The 21,917-nt window shown below is 34.6% G+C and overlaps 2 protein-coding genes across 15 annotated transcripts in view; one reads left to right on the top strand and one right to left on the bottom strand.

Moving 5' to 3' along the window:
- LOC141450413 (uncharacterized) overlaps positions 1–21,917 on the bottom strand; it is a 645,025-nt gene that overhangs the window by 349,902 nt on the left and 273,206 nt on the right. The gene's annotated exons all lie outside the window — the stretch shown is intronic.
- LOC141450410 (facilitated trehalose transporter Tret1-like) lies at positions 1,367–20,971 on the top strand. 6 transcript variants are annotated; one of them, XR_012456099.1, is made up of 4 exons: positions 1,367–1,537; positions 8,452–8,629; positions 16,135–18,160; positions 19,665–19,803. XR_012456099.1 is itself a non-coding variant. In XM_074120828.1 (3 exons), exons 1-3 carry the CDS (start codon positions 1,492–1,494, stop codon positions 10,972–10,974), a joined length of 1,392 nt encoding a protein of 463 aa, XP_073976929.1. In that variant the 5' UTR covers positions 1,373–1,491; the 3' UTR covers positions 10,975–13,836. The 6 variants fall into 6 exon arrangements, 5 of the variants coding, with proteins under 5 accessions (XP_073976932.1, XP_073976929.1, XP_073976930.1 ...); XM_074120828.1 differs by lacking the exons at positions 16,135–18,160; positions 19,665–19,803 and adding an exon at positions 9,807–13,836 and having other exon boundaries at positions 1,373–1,537; XM_074120829.1 differs by lacking the exon at positions 16,135–18,160 and having other exon boundaries at positions 1,374–1,537; positions 19,665–20,971.

The raw sequence follows: 21,917 nt of genomic DNA, 5'->3' as shown, positions 1-21,917 counted from the left end.
ATTCTATTTTCTATTGTAGAAATCTTCCTCTATTCTATTTTAAGAAAAATGCTACTAGTGACTTCCACTAGTTAATAAGACGGTTAGTAAATGATAAAACATGTTAAACTTTTTTACAAAACTAATTTCTTACACAGCACAGTTAATAACATTTACTAACAACACGACTATTTGCTGAACTAATTCTAAAATCAAAACAGTTCACTGTTAAAACACTTATTACATAAATTCACAATAAAGACTACTATCAGACTGGACTGCACTCGACTGAGTATCTATAGCCGCTCTTTCGCGTTTTATATTCCCGTAGAATGTTCTGGAATCTGCTAGAAGCTCGCTGTATATTCTAGGCATACCAGATCTTACTAGTTTCTTCTAGGCCTCCTCCTAGCTCCTTCTAGCGGCTCCCTAGTAAACTAGAGGTTCTATCTTATTTCAAGAGATGGCGCCAAAGTTACTTCGTTACAGTATACTTCATCGGATTAACAAAAACGAGGCTTCTCTAATATAGTAGAAAAAGGCCTCAAAAAGCAAGAAGATATCAAGAGATATTAGAAGAAATGGTTCCTGCAGGAACTTCAGAAAAACTAGATTTATCAACAAACAAACCATTAAAAATAACGGGGTGTAAAGAATTCACAAGAATCTGGAACTCTAAATTTCTTTTTGGCATCACCATGGAACCTGATCTTTCCCGTAAATTTCTGTTTAAAGTTTTGTTTAAGAATGGGTTGGTGAGTAATTTTTTGGCCATTCAGTTTATTAACCAATCATACAAGGAGCGTTCAGTTATAAAGAGCGTTCAGTTATAAGGAGCGTTCAGTTATAAAGAGCGTCCAGTTATAAAGAGCGATTAGTTATAAAGAGCGTTCAGTCATAAAGAGCGTTCCGTTATAAAGAGCGTTCAGTTATAAAGAGCGTCCAGTTATAAAGAGCGATTAGTTATAAAGAGCGTTCAGTTATAAAGAGCGTTCATTTATAAAGAGTGTTCAGTTATAAAGAGCGTTCAGAGTGCTACTAAGAAACCAAGTTTGAAGAATTATTCAGTTCCATTAGAGTAGATAATTTTGAGACTTTTTTGGAAAATTAAATTTTTTTCTAAATTTCACTTACACTACCTACAGGAAGAAAAATTTAATTACTTAACCTGCAGGAAGAGAAACGCTGGCGTGACCGTTTACGCTACGCTTTTTTTAATTTTTTTTCAATTTGTTGATGTCACAAGAATTACTTCCGGTAAAAACTACGTCACAAGTTAAGAGAAAGTAATTAATTATTATTGTCTCGTGACAAACTTTGATATTTCTCACGTTAATATTATTACCATAACAGTGATAAAATGAAATATAAAAGCATTAATTTGCAGAACGTCAGCTAGTATCACGGTGACGGTGTCGCTGCCAAACAGTTAAAAATATAGATACTCCCTAAACACGTTATCATCTGAAATTCATCTGTAATTCTTGTGGCCATAGTTTAGGACAGAGTAGAATGGGCAAGGGATCGCTTATCAGACAATGGACCGCTTCGCTAGCAGGTTTGCCATTTTTTATGCGCTTTTATTTTCTCCTCTATTTCATTTGAATTAATAAATTAATTGGTTTAGTTTCAATTTAACTTTAAATAAACAGTTTTCAGCTCAAATAATTGGCTTGCCCATTAAAAAGCCCGGCTAAGGGACATAGATTCTCTAAAATATTTTAAAAAGAAACTGTCTTTAAATAGCCATCGCTCTCTAAATACTAATTGCTTTATTAATATCAACACTTTTATAATTAAAGACTTACGAAAAGTGCCGACCTGATTTCAATCAATTTTCATGAAAAGAATTTGAATATTGATTCATACTCTAAAGAAATAAAAACAACTTCGTTTTATGGCAATCTATTTAGTTTAATTGCTTATTGGTATTGCCAATAAGTGTTAATGCACCATTTTGATAAACAATTAAAATTATATAGCTATAAAATTAACATCCATGACGCATAGACAAACTCAAATACATGTGTATTAACTGTAAAATAATTGTTAAATTAAAAACCATAAATGTCGTTTGAACGATTATGTAAATGCACGTGCATTTTCATAAGCAGACAATACGATACATTCACTTACATAAATCTACCCAGTTTTGTTGTACATGTGTGGGTAATTATGTCAGAGAGTAATTACTTATGGTAAAGAATGTGATAGTGTGGTGTAATTACTTATTCATTGAAATTGTGCGTCTCTTTTTTTCGACAAGTATTTCCTTCTGATTTTTAGTTTTTCTTTTCTTTTCTTAATTCTGGGAAGTATTGCGAGAGTCAAATTTTTAGTTTTTCACCGGAAATATCGGCCCTTAAGTTCCCCACCCCAAAAAATAAAAGTGGTTTACAAATTATGAGAGAGAGTCTGTGTGTCCATCAGTCAGTGGAGTTTGAGATCAGCTTTGTTTATAGAATAAAACAAATCGCGGAAATTTCAAATTTACCATTTAAACTGTTCGTTAGGAACTGCACGAAAGAGCGTACCGTAGAAAACACCCATCTTTGATAATTTTTTCATTTCTTTCTATAAAAGGTTAAAATTCCCAAATATTCTTTAAAATAAAGGGCAGATCCTCCTTTATAAGAGTAATTTTTTGCAACAACGCAGATCTTATAAACATTGTCGAAAATGAGCTTTAATATTGTTTCCACTATAAGTAATCGCCTGTTTTTTTTTATCCAGACGGGGCTTAAAATCCAACTAACAATTTAGTGTAGTGGACGGAGTACATACTTTACTGTTAGCATTTTTTCTTACACATAAAAAAAGTATCTGGTGCGGGATTCGAACTGGAGATCTCTAGTTTATAAATACCCCGCTTCATAAACAACTACATCACTAGCCGCCATTTAAAAACTTCTAGATAAAGGCCTCTTTGCTGAATAGTTTTTCAGTATTTTTTAGTTAGATTTTCAGGCTGGGGATGGTTCCTTAGTTTCTCTTTAATCTTGGCAACTAATATCGTTCCTGTTGATGGCTCTTTAACAGTTATTTGTAATATTTCATCTCAGGGAATTTGAATAAAGGCATTTTTTGGGCGAAAAGTGGTGTAGTATTTCCTCTAAAGTGCTATTTCAGTTTCATAAACAGCCTCATCACCTATAAAATATGAAAACGAAATGAAATTCGTCAAAGAAGATCAGCCTACAGGAACCAAGGGCAATATTACAGAAGAGATTTTCAGTAATGGAACTTTTTTTAAAAGATGATTCCATTTTTAACTCCTCTTAAGGAAGAGTGAAAAAGGCTATACTCTAAAGTTATACTTTAGTTATACTCTAAGGCCATACTCTAAGGTTATACTCTAAAGCCGTACTCTAAAGTGTCGATGTAGACACTGAACGGTTTCAAAACGTGTATATTATTTTAAAATGTTATGTCTACCCAGAATATATGTTATTTCGATCTAAAATTCTACTTCCTCCTTTTTCATCAACCAAACTCCTGCACCAACTGTGGAAAACAACGCTACCTTGGACTGTTCCTGGACAAACGGTTGACATGAAATCTCTATACTAGATGGAAAGACCAGAAACTAACCAACGCTCAAAGCTCAACTTCAATCAACAAAAGCTTTTTGTAGCTACTTTTACTGAGAGACCTATTTGGATCGAAGTATAGAGATCGACTAAACGTTCCCATTCTCTATGGCATTCAGTCACTGCAGTCAAAAATACTTTGGTAAATTCTTAGCGCTCCGTTATTGTAACTAACCTTACTACCTTAATGATCTTAATGTCTTGCGAAAACTCGGTCCTCTACAGTCTCGTTTCTCAACAGCTGCTCATCCTAATCCTTGAATCGAACAACTATCTTCTTCCGCAACACTAGATAATCCTCCAAGGAGATTGAAGAGAAGACGGCCTCGCAATCAACTCCTTTATCGTAAGACAGTGTAATAAGTTTCCGCCGACGGTCATTGACCATGGCAGATGTCTTTATAATTTATTTTGTACACCCAGAAATGTATATAATTTATATTTTTATTTTAACAAATAAAGACTGTATAATAAAAAATATAGTGTAATAAGTGTCCGCGATTTGAAATCACCACTGGGTGCCTTATCCAATTAATATTCTTGACATTTTGTTAACTTTAACTTATTGCAACCGATAGTTGCTCTTGAAAATTTCAGTAAAAGATTAAAACAACAAAGAGTTAACTTTCGAGAGTGAGTGAGAACGAGAATGAGAGAAATATAATTAGGAAAATTGATTTATTAATGAGGTACGTATTTCCGTTTGCTCGGAACCTAAACCAAACATCTGATTTGAACTTTCTTCGAATTTCCTTTCTGTGTGTCGCTCGTCACACATACAATCAACTTTGCTATCTCTTTCATCACGACAGAAAAAGATTCTGCTTTAGTGTTTTCTGGCAATGAATTATTATAACCTAATTAAAATAAGATGTATTTTGTATCATACATATGATTTTGTCGCATATTTATGAAATATTTCGCCTAAAAACTCTTCTGTAATATGTTGACCCCAATTTCAAAAACATTTGTTTTCAGTAGCTGTAAAATGGAAGATTTAATCTTTTGGCAAACTCCTAACTGTGATATCAATGCTTGTTTAGCGTCGTTACGTAAAAACAATTCTTAAATTAAGATAAAATGAATTGGATGCTAACATTCTGTCTCTTAACTAGCAAAAGAAATAAATTTCTATTGCACAGATCTTCGATGTTGGGTTATTTATCTATTATTTCTCGGTAATATTTATCTATTTTGAAGTTCCCAGAGTTTTAAAAAGTGGTTTTTACTTGCTCTTTCTGTCTGAGGAAGTCGTCAAACGTATGAACGGAAAGTACATCTTGAAGTCCCCTGAATCCATAAGAAAACGTATCTTTGATTTTATTCTCGAATCACGTTTATTGCATCCCGAGATTTCGACTTCTAAACCAAACTGATTAATTTATGAAAGTTTTGAGATGGATGAAAGTTCGAAATCGGAACCGGATATACAATAAACATGCGTGATCCGACGGGTAAAATCCTTTGATTAGTGTCTTGACACTATTCAGCTCTGCGGATTTAGTTTCCAAAAAAGTGGTTATTATAAATAGGTCAATATAGATATTTCAGAATAGTTTTTGAGCTCAAACGATGCGCTGCATTTGAGAGGTTCGCTGCCTGCCTGAAATTGAAAAGTTTAAATTTTCAATTTCAAGTTCGTATTATCACAAAGGGGAAATGAGTTGAAGGTTAAGGTCTGCCGGAACTTCTAATTCACTTAATTGTTAGTCTTGCAACATTTCCTTTTTAATTATCGATTTGGAAAAAATGAAAAACAAAAAAATGTTAATTTATTTTTTATTAATTTTACAGCAATAGACCGAAAGGTATTTAAAACAAAGAAGGAACAGCTGATTCCGTGATATATATTCATCAGAAATGTTTACTCTATGTAGAATTTAGCATGCCAATCAGATAATCCAATAATCCGATTTAAAGTTGGAAATGAATGTTCAACATTTTATTGCCCGGTAGCTGTTACATGTTTACTGCAACTGAGTAATTACTGCATTCCTGCAATAATGTGCACGAGCGACATGTTCTCATGCTCTTGTTCAGAGTAAATTTAGGTACATTCTAATTCTGCAAATTGCTGGCGTTTATTTTAAATCTAGATGATTTTATCGTAGTAAATTTTTCACAAAAATATTAAAAAGTAAAAATTTCACCAATATTTCAACCGATCTAAACTTGTATGAAATTCATGTTCATTTTTGCAACGTTTTATTCGAAATCAGGGGGTCTCAAAATGAATATATATATCCGGTGGTGACTCAATTTAGTACGATCGCAATATCTACTTTCCTTACCTAGTAAGAGAGAATGTTTTAATGAATAATGAATGCATTTAAGTGCATTAAAGTACATTAAAAGCGTTGATTCCATTAAATTGGTGCCACACTTTAATGGCAATTAAAATGTAAGCAACAAAATCTTAGAAGTATAGTATAATTTTAAAAAGACGTTTAGCTTAGAAAAGTTCTGTCAATGAATAGTAGAATCATGCAGGTTGCGACCTCAGACAAGGTCGCCAATAACTATGACTCATAATAACGACCTTGCAGGGAAAGAAACCGGTCTGCCGGTTGGTTCCTTTACAAATTGTTAAAAACATCTTTTTTATTGGTTTTTAGAGCATTACCTAATAATTATCATCCAATTTAATTTATAGTTTTACTAAGACATGTTTTAAAAAATAAAATAAAATTTACTCCGTTCAAGTTCTTTTTTAAATACTATTGATTTTTAGTATTGCTTTAGTATTCTACAGATGGTAATCTCGTACAATTAAACGGAATGGCACCATTTTATTGGGAAGTCTAAAGTGAACCTTCTAAAACCAATTTCCCAAGAGAAAAGTTGCAGAAAAGTTCCACGTTAATCGGAGAAAACTAAGAAAACACCGTGATTCTATTCTCTTTAAAACTAGGAATTTGCTACTAATTTCATTTAAACCTCATTGGTGTTATATAATTGTGTGTATCATAGATTAAATAGATGGAAGACCCATTATTTCGTCATATTTTATAAATAAGAAATCTTTTATAAGATGTTGCTTTATTCCAAATTAGAGCGCATCAACATCTGAGGTCACTGGTGCACAGAGTTTTTTTTTTCAGTGCATTGGCAGCCTCCAAACATAGTTCTCTCCTTACAGACAACACTGTCCATCACCGGACAGCGAGCTGTAAGGAGCTCCTAGGAAGAGAAAATCTAAGGGCCAGCAGCTGAATTCGACTTCGCGTAGGGAATCCAGCATGCTAACTACAAAGCTAATCCTCTGCCTAAGATGTTTCTTATTTACGCATTAAGTGATTTTATATTTTCAAACACAAATAATTTTCTAATTTGACCGTTCTTTCGCTTTCATCCTCATTTTGAGCACAACTCCGACACTTAATGATTCTAAATACAACTTATAAGTTGTTATAAGTTTTCTTAATTTAATTTTATAACTTTTACAAAATATCATTTACTATTTAACATTGTAAGAAACACATATACAAACCATGAAACACTTTCATCACTTAGCAAGTGCAGTGTACGACAGAAAGATAGTTGAAAACAAATTTTCTACACCAAACTGATCAATCCAACTTCTTATAAAGTCATAAAAATCTAAAGCCGATCAGAAACATAATAAAAAGTACGTTGGACAAAATCAATTTTATTAACCAAGCACTGGAAATATTTTCAATTGGCAAACATTCATTTATCGCATACATAATGTATTTGAATTTTAGAATGAAACTATAATCTCCTTCCAATTACAATTATATTTATTTTAGTTAAAATGAGATTTACTGGGAAAAATATATTATTAATACTTCGAGCTTCAGGCATCCCTGAAATAGAGTTAACCTCAAACTCCTAGTATGACTGCCAAACCTTACAATAAACTACGACTCGCAAGAGGTAATCGAAACCACCAGTTAACCTGCCCAAAAATGAATTTTACTAGTAAAGTGTTTCAAGTAAATGTAGTAGTTGCACAGAAGGATATAAATGCACCAAAGGTAATTGCAAATTTCGTAATTTTCAGGAAAATCCACTTCATTTAGTGGCGCTTTCTTTTAAATGATCGCTATCTTTTAGATTGAGCTCTTACAGTTCGAACTTAACGTTCTTAACGCGATTTTTTAGAGATCATTTGTTTACACGCACCATTTTGTTAGATTGGAATGTATTTTTAATTAGGGTGGTGTGGTAATGGAAGATTGGAAGCGATCCGACAGAAGTAATTTTTGTTTTAGAAGTAATTACTTACTTCTGCCTTGTTCAAAATCCTCTTTCAACCACAAAACGGCGAGGAAACACAGTAGAAGCAACACAGTTCCCTCTACTCTGCCTTCCAATCTTTGGCTGTGGTCCAGGTAGAAATTCATCAGTTGATAGCCCTCTTGAAGTTGCTTAGCTTCTCCCAGGGTTTTAGTTCTTTTGGCCCCTGCAGCTCAACTTCCAAGAAACAATTTCGTAATAAATAAATTGAAAATAAAAGAATCGGCAAATGCGTTTAATTGGTTTAAGAATTGCATCAAACAGAGGGTGTGAAGTTTCTAATCCTCACATCATAGTATTACGATTTGGTAGCTCTTAGATGGTTTGGTCTCCAGTGGACTCCAATTTGGAGCTCCAGGATACGCACGATCCAGACAGGCCGGTTGAAGGCTAAAATTAGTGTTCAAGTGGTAAAAGTAGTCTCTTTTCCCATGTCCACGAGAAATAATGGAACTACGAGTAGTACTTTAGTGTTACTTTGTAGTCTGTAAAATCTTAATCTGTACTTGTTTCCAGATTTACTTACTCTATTTAAATACAATAAATAAGTTTAAACAAACTATTTTATTAATTTTTTTATAATCAAATACCCTACTTATAGTGCAACATAATTTACCCACAGCATCACTCTGCGTCAGCATGGCTGGCGCCATGTTTGTGTGGCTGGCTCCCTTAATGGTTCGACTTACACAACCGGACAGCCCTATCCCCATGACCACAGAGGATACATCCTGGTTGAGCGCAATCATAGAAATCAGCGAAGGTCTAGCTACCATTCCTGCAGGTTTATTAGCTGACAGGTACCTTTACTATTTATATTCTTTGTTGGTATTTTGTTTTGTGTGGACAAGCTTTATTTGCATATTATTATTAGCTCTGTGTGGTCTTCACTGCTTAATTCGTAACATTTTAAGAATAATTCTAAATAAAACAAGTAGTTATTGCAATAGATTAATTTTAGTTTGTATTTTAAATGACAAATATTCTGTAGGATTTAGTGTGCAGTCGTAATGTGTAAGTAGCCATAATTACTGTACTTGTTTTCAATGTAATGTAGTTTCTGTCTTGAAGAACAAGTAATGTGAGAGATGGTGAAGTTTAGCTCTGGGCACGGTAAACTTAGTCTGTTCCTCTTAGACCCGAAGTACACCGGGTGAATGTAGGTGATAATATTCATTTGTAAGTGTTGTGCATTTGCTGGCGAGCCTGACTGGACATCAAATTCCTGAAGAAGTAGTCCATTTCCATTAAGGGATTACTTAGGTAGGTAAGTATGAACAGCCTAGAATCTAACCAAGATTTTACCTGATATGACGCTGTTTCATTTGATTTACAGATATTGAAAATTGACAAAAGTCGAGCATAATGTAGATTTGTGCTTTCAACTTTGCTGTCTAGGATTATGTTTATTGACTCTTTCTATAAACTCCCCACACCGCGACTGCCAAAGCAGCTGTCTCTGATCTTCCTATAAAAACAACATTCATAGCTTGCACCACGTAATCAACACCCCAATTCTGTAGTAAATTAAACCATTCGAGCTAATTATAATAACTCTTTTCGCTCACTCTGCTGGTTAAATAGAACTGATCTCAGACTGGTAAACGTTGCAAAATAGTCGCAAATTTCTCTGGAATCCTGAATTTGATAGTCATTTTTATTTGAGTACTTTGTTTACTCAATACTCTAAAATTCTTTTAGCCCTTGCAGCAGTTTGTCCTGTTGATTCTGTTAGGCCTGGCAAAAAATCAAGAACAAGAAATCTCAGTTTCATCATTCTCATTTTCACATCCATTTTCAAGAATCATTATCCTGGAGAATATACGATCTGATATTGGGTGAAAAAAACGAAATAGAAATCGGTTATTTCTTTGTACCACCAACTTATTTCTTCAAACGTTTAAAAGAGACGGACTCTTCACTTGTAAAAATTCTAATTCTCAGCACAAATTAAAGACTTAAACTTGAATGTTACAGATGGGGGCGGAAGCCAGTGATGCTGTCGGCCGGTCCTTTAGTGTTACTCTCTTGGGCCATTGTTTTGACTACCAGATCTGTCCCCGCACTACATCTAGTCAGGCTAATTCAAGGACTAGCACTGGCCGTTGTTATTGCGATCGTGCCAATATACCTGGCCGAAATTGCCGAACCAAAATTGCGAGGACAAATTTGTGGAAATTTTCAAGTTTTCTGGTATATTGGATTGCTGTATAGTTACGCTACTGGCCCTTATTTGGACTATAATACTTACGTCTGGTTAGCCTGCTGTCCGCCTGCTTTATTTCTGGCGTGCTTCTTATTTGTACCTGAATCTCCGTATTATCTGTTAATGGTAAGAGAAGAAGAGAAGGCTTTCGAAACATTATCCTGGCTCAGGGCAGGCCGGGATATTCAAAAAGAGTTCACCGAAATGAAAGCCAGCGTAGCCGAAGAGATGAGCAACAAAGGAAGTTGGAAGGATTTAATAGCAACGAAGAAAGATCGTAGAGCGTTTATAATCGTACAAATCGTGAGCACCATTAAATTTATGAGCGGAATGTCATCCATCGTTTTGTACGCGACGCAGACGTTTGCGGCCAGCAGTAAGATAACCTTGACCAGCGATCAAATGACCATAATACTTGCAATAATTCTTATAATTACCACTTTAGGCGCCAATTTCCTATCTGATTCTATTGGCCGAAGACCATTGTTGATTATATCCACGATAGGAGCCACAATATTCCATAGTATTGTGGCAGTTTACTATTTTCTTGATGAGAAAACCAACATCGATGTATCATCTTACATGTGGATAGCTTATACATCTCTGCTTGGATTCTGCATAATCACTAACGTTGGTCTTGGACCACTCTCTATGACAATACAAGCGGAATATTTTCCATCGCATACTCGAGGTATAGGTGGTGGTATTACGGGACTTGTGGCATCCGTAGTCATTTTCGTCAGTATAAAACAATATCAGTTTATGGTAGATAATTTCGGTGTTTATATGAACTATGTAACCTTTGCTGTTATATCTTTGGTCGGTACCGTTGTGTTCATGATTATCATTCGTGAAACTGCGGGCAAAAGTTTAGGACAAATTCAAAAGACATTCACTTCAGATGTTGGGGAAGAAATTAATGTCAACACCATTTCTTGAGGAGTCAGCCGATCAAAGTATTTCTTACATAAATTCTCTCGGTTATTCACAGAGAACATTCCTAGGGATAATCATAAGTTATACTTTTAAGTATAAAGTAACGACAATTACCTCCCTTGGGCGTCTAACATGCAAGACTACCAGTTCAGAGCAACTACCATCCACTGTCTAATCCTGAATTCCACTTCAAGATTAGACGCTAATTATCTTATAGACTTTATGTCACGAGCATCTACAAATGGAAGATTCATTAAAAACTGATACATTTTAACCTTTATATTTTTGGCTCATTGGGGTACATTTTTAAACACTTGTAATTAGAAAAATCCTAACGTAAGCGAGATCACCAGCTTGAATAATTCCAAAAATCACTCTTCTCTTCTAGATCTGCGTGCCAGAGAAGAAAATAAATAATGCCACAAGATTGCTCCAAAGAATGGTAATGGCTATTCAATTTTTGATTACTACAACTTATTTGCCCGGAATAGCCGATCAAAATTAAGGAGCTCAATTTGAATCTTATTTCCAGGTACTTCTTGTACGTTTGAATGTTTATAGCTCCGCTGCAAATCCTTATGACCAAACTTACCTGTATTTGGCTTGCATCCAGCTAGTGCTTTTCATTATCTGAATCTATATAATATTTGCAAATGATCAAAAAGAGAGAGTAAGCTTTTAATGCTCTTTCTTGGCTTGGAGCTGATGAAGATACTACCCTAGAGTTTGCAGAAATAAAATTTTAAAAAACTCCGCGGAAGAATACGTATATGAAAATTAGAAACCATTGGGAAAGATCTAGTAACAACAAAGAAAGATTAAGTGGCTTTATTTATCAGAGTATGAACCTCCATTTAGCAAACTGTTAGATTAGACAGAGACAGAACAAGGCAAACATCCGTTTCGAAACATCATATGAAAAAACAATTTTCAAGGCCCACAAGAATTATATCTAAAAAAAATTCAAAAACAAGTAAGAAAAAAGACTGCTACGAAACCAATACAGATAATTAAAGTACCCGGTGGAATTTGTGAAAACTTGATAAAATTGAATGAAAATTAGTATCATTGATTATGACCATTTTGTGTACAGATTGAAGTTGTGATTTTGAACTAATAAAAAAAGATGAGTTAATAAATGCGCTTTCATCTTTCTGTAAGACATTAAATCATAGATAACTGATTTGAAACAAGCACCAGAACTTCCTCTTATTATTATAAATTTATTTTAGTCAAGGTAAAACTAATAATAGAATAATTAGTTTAATTAAATAGGTAACTAACAACAGTTTTAGAGAAACTTCCAAATGTTCCTCATACAGATTGTTCAAATTTTAGCTTCCTACCAATTAAAAAGACATCATGAAATCTTAGAGACCTAAAGCTATATCGTAATACTCGTACCACAATCTGAACATCCTCGAATCTATACTTATACTTTTAGTTTTAAGAACGTCTGTAATATTTCACCAATTTTCAGATACGTACGAGATACTCGTACCTCCAGAATTTAACCGTTCTTCTTTCATTCTTTATTCTCTTATTCCTAAGTTATGTTACCCCTTTCACAAAAAAGTGGTTTTTAGAAAATATTGTGCTTTAACTGTGTATGTACGTGACAGAATAGCACAAATCTAAAAAAAAGGAAAACGCAGAATTGGAAGCACAAACTCCATTTTTTTAGAAACCGGAACCACAGCGTTCGTAATTAAGAAACCGGAAGAAGTACTTTATGGAGGTTTATGTTTTTTAAAATATCTAGAAAAAGGCTCTGGTTTTTTTTATTTTCCATACTTAGTGTAATCTTTGTATTGACACGGTAGCCGAGCGGTTAGAGGCGAGGCCTGCAAAAAGTAATATGAATTGTGATGATACTGGGTTCCATTCCCGATCTAGGCCTTGGATTTTATTTGATGGTTAATAAAAGAAATTTACCAAAAACTATGTTTGCTTATTCGCCTGATTGGTACCTGAAAATAATAAATAGGCAATTTACTTTACTAGTCTTTGTATTATTGTAATATTCATTTCAAAAAGTGCATTAAAATTCAATTAAGAGTACTTTTGAGAGTTGGATTGTTTTGCCCCAAAGTTCTCGTAATAGAGTATTAGGTTATCTCTATATAACTTATAACCTTTCTTAACAATTTAATTTTGTTCATGCGAATGAAATGATTTTTCAAGTCCTTGAGGAAATAGTAAAAACTAGTGGAAAAAACAGTTTTCATTACGCAACTTTGACTAAATACAAAATTTCTAAATACTGGTTTAAGGTTGTTAACTAAGATAAAAATTCGGAAGTTACTATTTTATTTCCTTCCTAGTTAGACAAGAATATACTACGAGCTTTTGCTTCAAAATCATTTTAAGTAGTTTACAGGTTCGTACCATTTACAACATTAAACGAGGACAGTTAAAGAATGGGTTAAAAATATTGTTAATTTTTTAATAATTACGTTTTATAACTATTATATACATATATATAATTTTAAGAACACTATCGTTTTCCTGATGAACATTCAAATCAAATATCTAATTTTAAGGTTCATAGGGATCCGTGAAAAAAGTGCAGAAGTCAGCTGACAAGACAAACCGTTTATTGCAGAATAATTTCACACCAGGGCTGTCGCCTGCGGAGTAAATCGATTTGTTGACAGGACTATTTACATTGTTGAAGATTTCGCTTAAAAATATATACAACACAAAGACGAGTTCGATATTATTATTGGCACCATTATCGATTACAATTATCAATACAGCGGATTTTATCCATCTTAACACGCATGTTCATTGTACCTCATTTCAGACTTTAATCTATTGTTTTCGTCTCACACTACACTCCACTAGACGAAAAGATAGGTGAAGTAGAATTCATTACGTCTTACTGTCTTTCGGATGATCCGGTTAGGGATGCAATGCGTGTAATGATCAATAAAATCAGCGATATTATCGATCACTGTGGACCTAAACATATTTTCAATATTTATTTATCTTTCAGCCAAATCAGAAACTACTATTTATTGAGGCTTTGTTGAAGATTTTGTGACTGTTTCAATTTTAATCAACAACATGACTGGCTTTTCTTCAATAATACGAGTATGTAATCTGAAAGGTCACTAACCTGAGTGTTTATTCTTTTGAATCTTAAATTTTTATGCTTTTTGGAGCATGTTAAGCTTGAAATACTATTAAATCAGCACGATGCTTTTCTAGCACAAAGCAGAAGTTAACTCACAATGGTTTGGCTTTTGCACTTGAAAATTTAATAACTCATTGGGTACACAGAAAGAAACGTAATAAGGTAAACATTTTTTTCCAGTTTTTATAAATTAACTTAAATCTATAAATTATAGAACAGAAGAAATGTAAATTTTGCTCAACAAAAGTGTAAAATGTCGTAGTACTCATCCAGACTGATTCATTTACAACATAGTTGACGTCTGCAATGAAAACTTTTTAAATAGATTGGGGATGAGCACCCTTTCATCCCTCCACTAATTAAATATCACCCTCATTTCAACTACGTCTTTGAAACGTTACCCCCAAAGACTGATCCCTAATCAAGACCAGTCTGACTATGTAAAGCCATCTGGACCGTTAAGGCCACAATGACAAGACCGATTGGAGGATCGCCAGAATCAGTCACTATTCTCATGTAGGTAACGTTGGAGAGCCGAGTGGTGAAGGTTTTAGGGCGTACATACCCCAGCCATCAAACATTCTAGATCTGACGCCCTCAGACTTGTACCTGTTGGGCCCATTAATCCTTCACTGACATTGATTCGGTTACGTAGATGAGTAGAAAATGGCGTAAATAAGTTGGCTTGTCGCTAGGTAAGTCAAGTTGGATATTTGGAGACGAGTGGATTATAGGACGAATAAGAACAGAAGACCTTGCAGTTATTGATATGATCTCTTCTTAGTTACCAGTTATTCTTTCTTAGTTCCCGAGGAAACAGGAAGATGAATAGGACTGGATAGTAATTAATTGTGAGAAAGGAAATGAATGGGACGAGACTTAAGGAGTGTAACGATGGACCACCCTTAAGTGGTCTTGGCGTGCACCAGGAGGTTGTGAAAAAGAAAAAGATAGGATAGCTTTCTCTGCTCAAGACTAGTGATCATACTACTTCGAGATTGTGAAGTATTTGTTGGCTAACCAATACAAAGGGTACCACATGATTTAAACCAGAACTCCCTGCATTTCTGCTTCAGGTTATTTAATTGATCGATATTGTGGTATTTCTATTAGGTTAAGATAGTCCTTCGTAGATTCTCGTAATTTGTGGAAGGAACGGTAGGGACTAGGCACTCCAGCAAATTATCTTTGAAACCAAAAAAGTGACTGCATAATAATAAAAAGTACAATGTTTTCAAACTGGACTTTTTTGACTTCAAAGAGCGATAAAATAAGGCAACTCCCCGCGAAAAAGATCTGAGTATGTTCGCATAGAAAAATTCTAGGTCGTACGAAATCCTAGAGTAACGACTTAGTGTATAAGCTGGCCAAAACTGATGTCTAGGAAAAATTGGAGTTCACTTTGCTGATGTAAACCAAGTTATTAGTTTGTTCGCAGCATTCATACTTATAGGCGAATCCGTAACTGTAAATCCCTAGATGCTGATTGGGAATTTGTCCCACGGCGACAAATCAATATCTCTCAAGCGACGCTTTGAATCTCGTCACAAAATGGCATACAAACTAGTCCCCTTTTATACAGCTTTTAGGTATGAAAAATTGTTAGGGGTATAATATAAAGTGATTAGGTTCAAGATACTAAGTGAGTTGATGGATGTGATTGCCCTCAAAGTCGTTGCTGAATTTGTGTGTACCTTTTTGTTGAGGGTTATCATTAGAATAGCTACATACGCCCAGAAAAGCTTCGTACTTAGTCGCTCCTCGTGTACGAATTGTAATGATAACAATTATTCCCTACAGGTGGGATAAGCAGAGGGGTTAGTTCACTGGTTCCCACGCGGAACGACCAGCTACGGTTATGTTATTGCGCTTTTAATCAAATAATAATGCAACTATGCTTGGTGTTTATAGTTTCAAAATTAGGTAGTAAAAGAAAATATGAACCTCATTGCGTTTCTTTCGGCAAACTCCTGGAAAAAGAAACAACATTTATCTGAACGAAGGAAACCTGACTATTGTTACAGATACGGTAGAAAAACAGTGATGCTGGCGAGTGGACCATTAAGCCTCTTATCTTGGATGATAGCGATAACCACAAGATCCCTTATTAGTCTGTACATAATTCGAATAATCCAAGGATTAACAGTGGGTATAACGTTTACAGTTGTGCCAATTTATTTGGCCGAAATAACCGAACCAAAACTAAGAGGTCAACTGGGTACCTATTTCCAGATATTTTGGTATGTTGGTTTGGTACACAGTTATGCTACAGGTCCTTACTTTGATTACCAAACTTATCTTTATTTGGCGTGCATCCAACCAGTGCTATTTTTTGTCTGTTTCATTTGCATCCCTGAAACTCCGTATTATCTGTTGATGGCAAAAAAAGAAGAGGAAGCTTTTAAAGCGCTTTCTTGGCTCAGAGCGAACAAAGATGTAGCCATAGAATTTGCGGAAATAAAGGAATCCGTGGAAGAAGAAATGAAAAATAATGGTAGTTGGAAAGATTTAGTGGCCACCAAGAAGGACAGAATGGCTTTGTTAATTGTGCAAGTCGCTTGTGTGGTTAAGTACATGAGCGGAATGGCCGCCCTGGTTCTATATGCAACGCAGACCTTCTCTGAAAGTAGTCGATTAAATTTGACCAGTGATCAGATGACCTTGATGATACCATTAATATTAATCGTAACCACATGGCTTACATCTCTCATGGCAGACACCGTTGGTAGGCGACCTCTTATGATCGTATCCTCCATAGGTAGCGTAGTATGCCACACGATTGTGGCAGTTTACTATTATCTAGACAAAGAAACAGATATCGATGTGTCTTCATACATGTGGATAACATATGCATCACTGATCAGCTTCTGTGTGATAACCAACGTCGGCGTTGGACCACTCTTGATGACCATACAAGCGGAATATTTTCCGTCACATACACGTGCCAAAGGTGGCATCATTACAGGCATTGTAGGAGGTCTGGCATCCTTCGTGAATATCAGACAGTACCAGTTTGTGGAAGATTATTTCGGCTTGTACATGAATTATGTAATATTCGCTCTCATCTGTTTAGCGGGTACAATATTATTTTCCGCCATTTTACACGAGACAGCTGGCAAATCTTTAGGAGAAATACAGAGAAATTTGAGCGACACTATCAATGTTGATAATAAAACAAAACGGCTTCCTTGAAAGTATGCCTGTTATGTTTGGTTAGATTGCTGAAAAGCATTGGAAGGTTTAGTAAAATGCAGTTATCGATATCGTAAATATGTATCTATTGAAATGTTGATTCCTTTGAAGACTGTAGTACGTGATTATATTTTTATAATCGATCAAATTGCGAGAATTAATTTTATCATCAAAGATGAGTTGTAATATAATTACTAATTGAGATTTTTTTTTCAAACAAAAATTTAATTAGTGTCTAGGATTGGAAATTTATTAAAATGTACATTATTTTAGAAATAAAAATCATTCTTTTTTTAAAAACAAAGTTTTATATTTTCTGCATTGTTTGACTTTAAAGTTCATATGATAATGAAGAGTCTTTGAGGAGATATGCTGGAAGAACAAAAATAATTGCGAGTTGATCAGCCAATAGAAAATCAAAAAGGTATTATTTAAAGGCACATTTGACGTATCAGAACGTCAGGCATTTGTTCTGATGCATCGTTCAAGCTCAGGTAATATTTAATCAAATTAGATTATTCAATCGAATCATTTGATCAGTGGTGCCTAGGTCAGTGAAGTCTAGATTGATTTTGATGTTGATCATGACCTAGGAAACACTAGTAATTTGTTAAAGAATTTAAGATTTCGGTCATCACAAACTCTTCTTAAATTTTGTAAATATCGATTAGTTTAAAACCAGCTATTACTACATATTGTAATTGAAAAAACTGAGTACGTGAAATCTGACAAAAATTGTTTTTTGAATAGTAGGTATTTATGGTGCCCCTGTAAATTGTGCCGTCAAGCAAGGTCAAGGTCTGCACCATAACTTGAGCGCATTATATTAGTGGCCAGGAAGTGACTTCATTAAGAAAAGTAATTATAATGAATTTCGACTGTTAAATAATCGTTTTCTCTTCTTGTTTACGATAACGATTGTTTCTTCTTTCTTAGTGTTAAACTTTCTTTTTCGACCTTCTTACACTTAATATTAACCTTCAATTAAAAGTAATGGATTAGTTAATTCTATTGCAAATATTAGTTAAAAGCTTTTTCTTAATAAAAAAAAGAATCGGAAGTTAATTATATTTTGACACGAAAAATTGTTGTGTTCTATCGAATTTAATCACAATTACTTTGGAGTGTAATGAACTACATTAAAAATTAAAGCGTAGCTTTCTCTGTAACCTTGCTCCAAATTACTTTGATAAGGGTTTGTTTTTTCTGCCACATAATTCACTATTTCGTTAGATGTGGAACTAGATACAAAGATGACCAAATTCTGATAATTTGAACGTATGAAATGAGAGGGTAATGCTGCTTGCGATACCTGCACAGACAGAATAAATTTCCAAACAGTGTCAATTTGAAATTGATAAGAACTATCAGTTAATTAAAAAACGATGATTCTTCTCATCAGTAGATTAGAAAGGTATTTCTAATTAAGATGGTAGAATAATTTGGGGTGTTTGGATTTCGTTAGGGTTACCAATTTCAGCTACAGTTCGTTCTACCGTTAATTATATTATACCTATGAAGGACTTAACCTATTAGATAACCACTTAGGCCCCAATAGGCAGCAAAGTTTTAAATTTCCTAACATTGACTTTAAGTAGTTTTCATTCAAAAACGACAATCGGCCGGAAAACTAGCGCCAACCCGTAACGGAATGAAGGTTGTACCAAAGATGCAGGTTAAAAAGAGAGGCAGTATTTCAATTATAATGTCTTGTTTAGCATTCAGTTGTTTCATCTCTTAATGATCAACCTTCAATATTTCCAGAGAGAACTGGAATGGTTCAGGGGATATTCTGCGTTATGTTCAGTAGGATACCTATAACAATTGGTCTGCCGGATGTAAGTAATGCGGAGATTATTCATTTGAATCATTTGAACAGTAGTTCGCATTCGAACAGTAGTGGTTGATGTTGGTCAAGTCCTAGAAACACCAGTAAGTTGTTAATGAATAAAAGGTTTCCTCCTTAAAAACAGCAAGAAACAGCTTTCGCGTGAGTAAATACTGTCCGGAGTCAGCTAGGCCACTGAGATGGCTCCAGTGAACTGAGATGTCAAAGGCTCTTTATTAACATGACTTTACAATTCTTCAAGTTCTTCAAATTACATGATTCGATAATTGAGTGACCTTATTATTGTAATCCAACATACTTTGTAGATGCCTCTGTGTGCCTGGCTGTTAGATCACAGCTGATTGGTGTTGTTTTGTTGTACACCTTGGAGAAAAAAAATCACCTAATTATTTTAGTAACCAAACTGTGCTTTTATAAATTTCTTATTCGTGACTTCAATGATTATTAAAAATATCAAGTTTTAAAAAAGTGCCCAAATAAAATTATACAAATACTTGTTTTCTTATGTTTCAGATGCGGACGTAAACTGGTGATGCTGGCATGTGGACCAATAATATTATCATCTTGGATCTTAGCATTAACCACGAAATCCATTTCAGCGTTATATGCAGTTAGAATAATCCAAGGAATAGCTATGGCCATTCCATATGCTGTTACACCCATGTATATAGCAGAAATCGCAGAACCTTGTCTTCGCGGTCAGCTTGGATCATATTTTCAAGTATTTTTCTACATCGGAGTATTATACAGTTACGCTACTGGTCCATATTTTGAATATCAAATTTATCTTTACTTAGAATGCCTACCGGTCATTCTATTTATAATTGTTTATTCCTTTATGCCGGAATCTCCGTATTATCTGCTGATGAAGGAGAAAGAAGAGGAAGCGTACAAAGCGTTGTCCTGGCTCAGAGCCGACGAGGATGTTCTTCAAGAATTTAATGATATCAAAGAAAACGTTGCTGAGGATATGAGAAACCGAGGAACGTGGAAAGCGTTAATCGCCACGAAGAAAGACAGAATGGCTTTATTTATCGTGGAAATTGTGTGCCTGGTTAGGTACACCAATGGTATTTCAACTATCTCTTTGTACATAACTCAAACATTAACCCAAGGAGGTGCTTGGGTACTGAACAGCGACCAAATGGCAATAGTTCTGACAACAATATTAATCATTGTGACGACAGGCGCTTCTTTTGCGGCCGATACGGTCGGCAGGCGTCCATTGTTACTCATATCCACCATAGGCGCCACGCTATTCCATTCTGTTGTTGCAGTTTACTATTACCTCCACGAACGGACTAACGTAGACGTCTCAGCTTACATGTGGATTTCCTTTATAGCTCTACTTGGATTCTGCGTAGTGGCCAACATTGGACTCGGCCCATTGATGTCGATAATGCAGGCTGAGTATTTTCCATCCCATACACGCGCAAAAGGTGCCGGAATAACAGGAGTGGTTACTGGAGTGTCATGCTTTGTAAGCATCAAAACTTATCAAGTAGTTGATGACTATTTCGGCATTTACATGAACTATGTAATATTTGCTTTGATATCTTTAACGGGAGCTATATTTTTTTGGGCGGTTGTCCATGAAACGGCCGGTAAGAGTCTTGGACAAGTACAAAAGACTCTACTATCTACGAGTAGTGAGTCAAAATTCAGTTAATCTAAGTGTCCAATAATCTTTGAAATACCTCATTAGTGCCGCGTGCTTTTCTTTAGGACATGAACGTTTCTATGAAGTACGAGAATAGCGTCGAAATTTTTATATTTGTAAAAAAAAAAATATTTTAATTAAATCATTATTTATCTTTTTATTTAATTTTTTAGTTTTAATTTTTCTTTTACATTTATTTATTTAATTATTAAAACTGTCCTTTAATTTGAAAGCTACACTGCAAGTAAATTTGTGCAAAGCTTAAGCTTACGGAAGAAAGCGGCCACCATCAAAGATGGTTACTACAGCTGGCCGAGATCTATTAGCCGCAGGCCAAGTTTCCAAGCGTTTGAAAGATTCAGGTTATCTTCTAACGAGAAAATGATGTTGAAATGTTTCATGATATTTCAGGATATTGTGTATAGATGTGGTGACTAGTTCAACTGTTGCTCTAGATTAACAACGCATGTTAATCCCAGAGATATCTAGAGAGCTGTTTATTGCTCTGTAGGTAGTTTTTCTTCTGTTCGTCTGGATTCGTTTAGTGTGTATCAATTATCTAGCTTTGTAATCCGCTTAATTGGTCTTATTGTTACTTTTTAAAGACAAAGTTTGGATCGTTTGGAACTATGTTCTAGTTTGGATGCTTATCAAGAAAAGGATTTCTAGTGAAGGAGCCAATCATAGGTTCCGCAAGCCTAGTAAGCTGGACGGAAGCTCTCAAAAGTGGAAAGTTAAGATTTCCAGTTCTATCTCTCTCTTTCTCTCAAAATACCTGAAGATAATTAGTTCCAGAAAATTGTTACAAATAAAAAAAGATTGTTTATTCCGTATATCGATGAAGGCATTTTTTGGAAAAGTGAACAACAAAAAATCTGGTTAATCTAATTAAGATTGCTGGTCCAGCAAAGATTTCCGTCAATTATGGAATTCTATTACAGCTTTTTACTTGATATTCCATAGAACTTATTTTGAGAGTTGCTTAAAGTTTTAGTTCATTGAGACTTAAAGAACCAATTTGTAATTAAAAGTCATAAGTGTTTAGATGGATAAAAGAAGAAAAAGTCTTTATTTGAAAATAAAAGTAACACCTTTACATCTTATAA

The sequence above is a fragment of the Rhodnius prolixus genome, unplaced genomic scaffold (assembly GCF_049639745.1).
Source record: "Rhodnius prolixus isolate KJV_2025 unplaced genomic scaffold, Rpr scaffold_2, whole genome shotgun sequence".
Lineage (NCBI taxonomy): Eukaryota > Metazoa > Arthropoda > Insecta > Hemiptera > Reduviidae > Rhodnius > Rhodnius prolixus.
The sequence above is the reverse complement of the archived record's forward strand: the minus strand, read 5'-3'. Positions and strand labels throughout refer to the sequence as shown.

Excerpts from the sequence above, each read along its gene's own strand:
- LOC141450410 (XM_074120828.1), top strand. The coding sequence starts at position 1,492 with ATGGGCAAGGGATCGCTTATCAGACAATGGACCGCTTCGCTAGCAG. Across the intron at positions 1,538-8,451 it reads ATGGACCGCTTCGCTAGCAG|CATCACTCTGCGTCAGCATG; the intron begins GTTTGCCATTTT and ends ATTTACCCACAG. Across the intron at positions 8,630-9,806 it reads GCAGGTTTATTAGCTGACAG|ATGGGGGCGGAAGCCAGTGA; the intron begins GTACCTTTACTA and ends TGAATGTTACAG.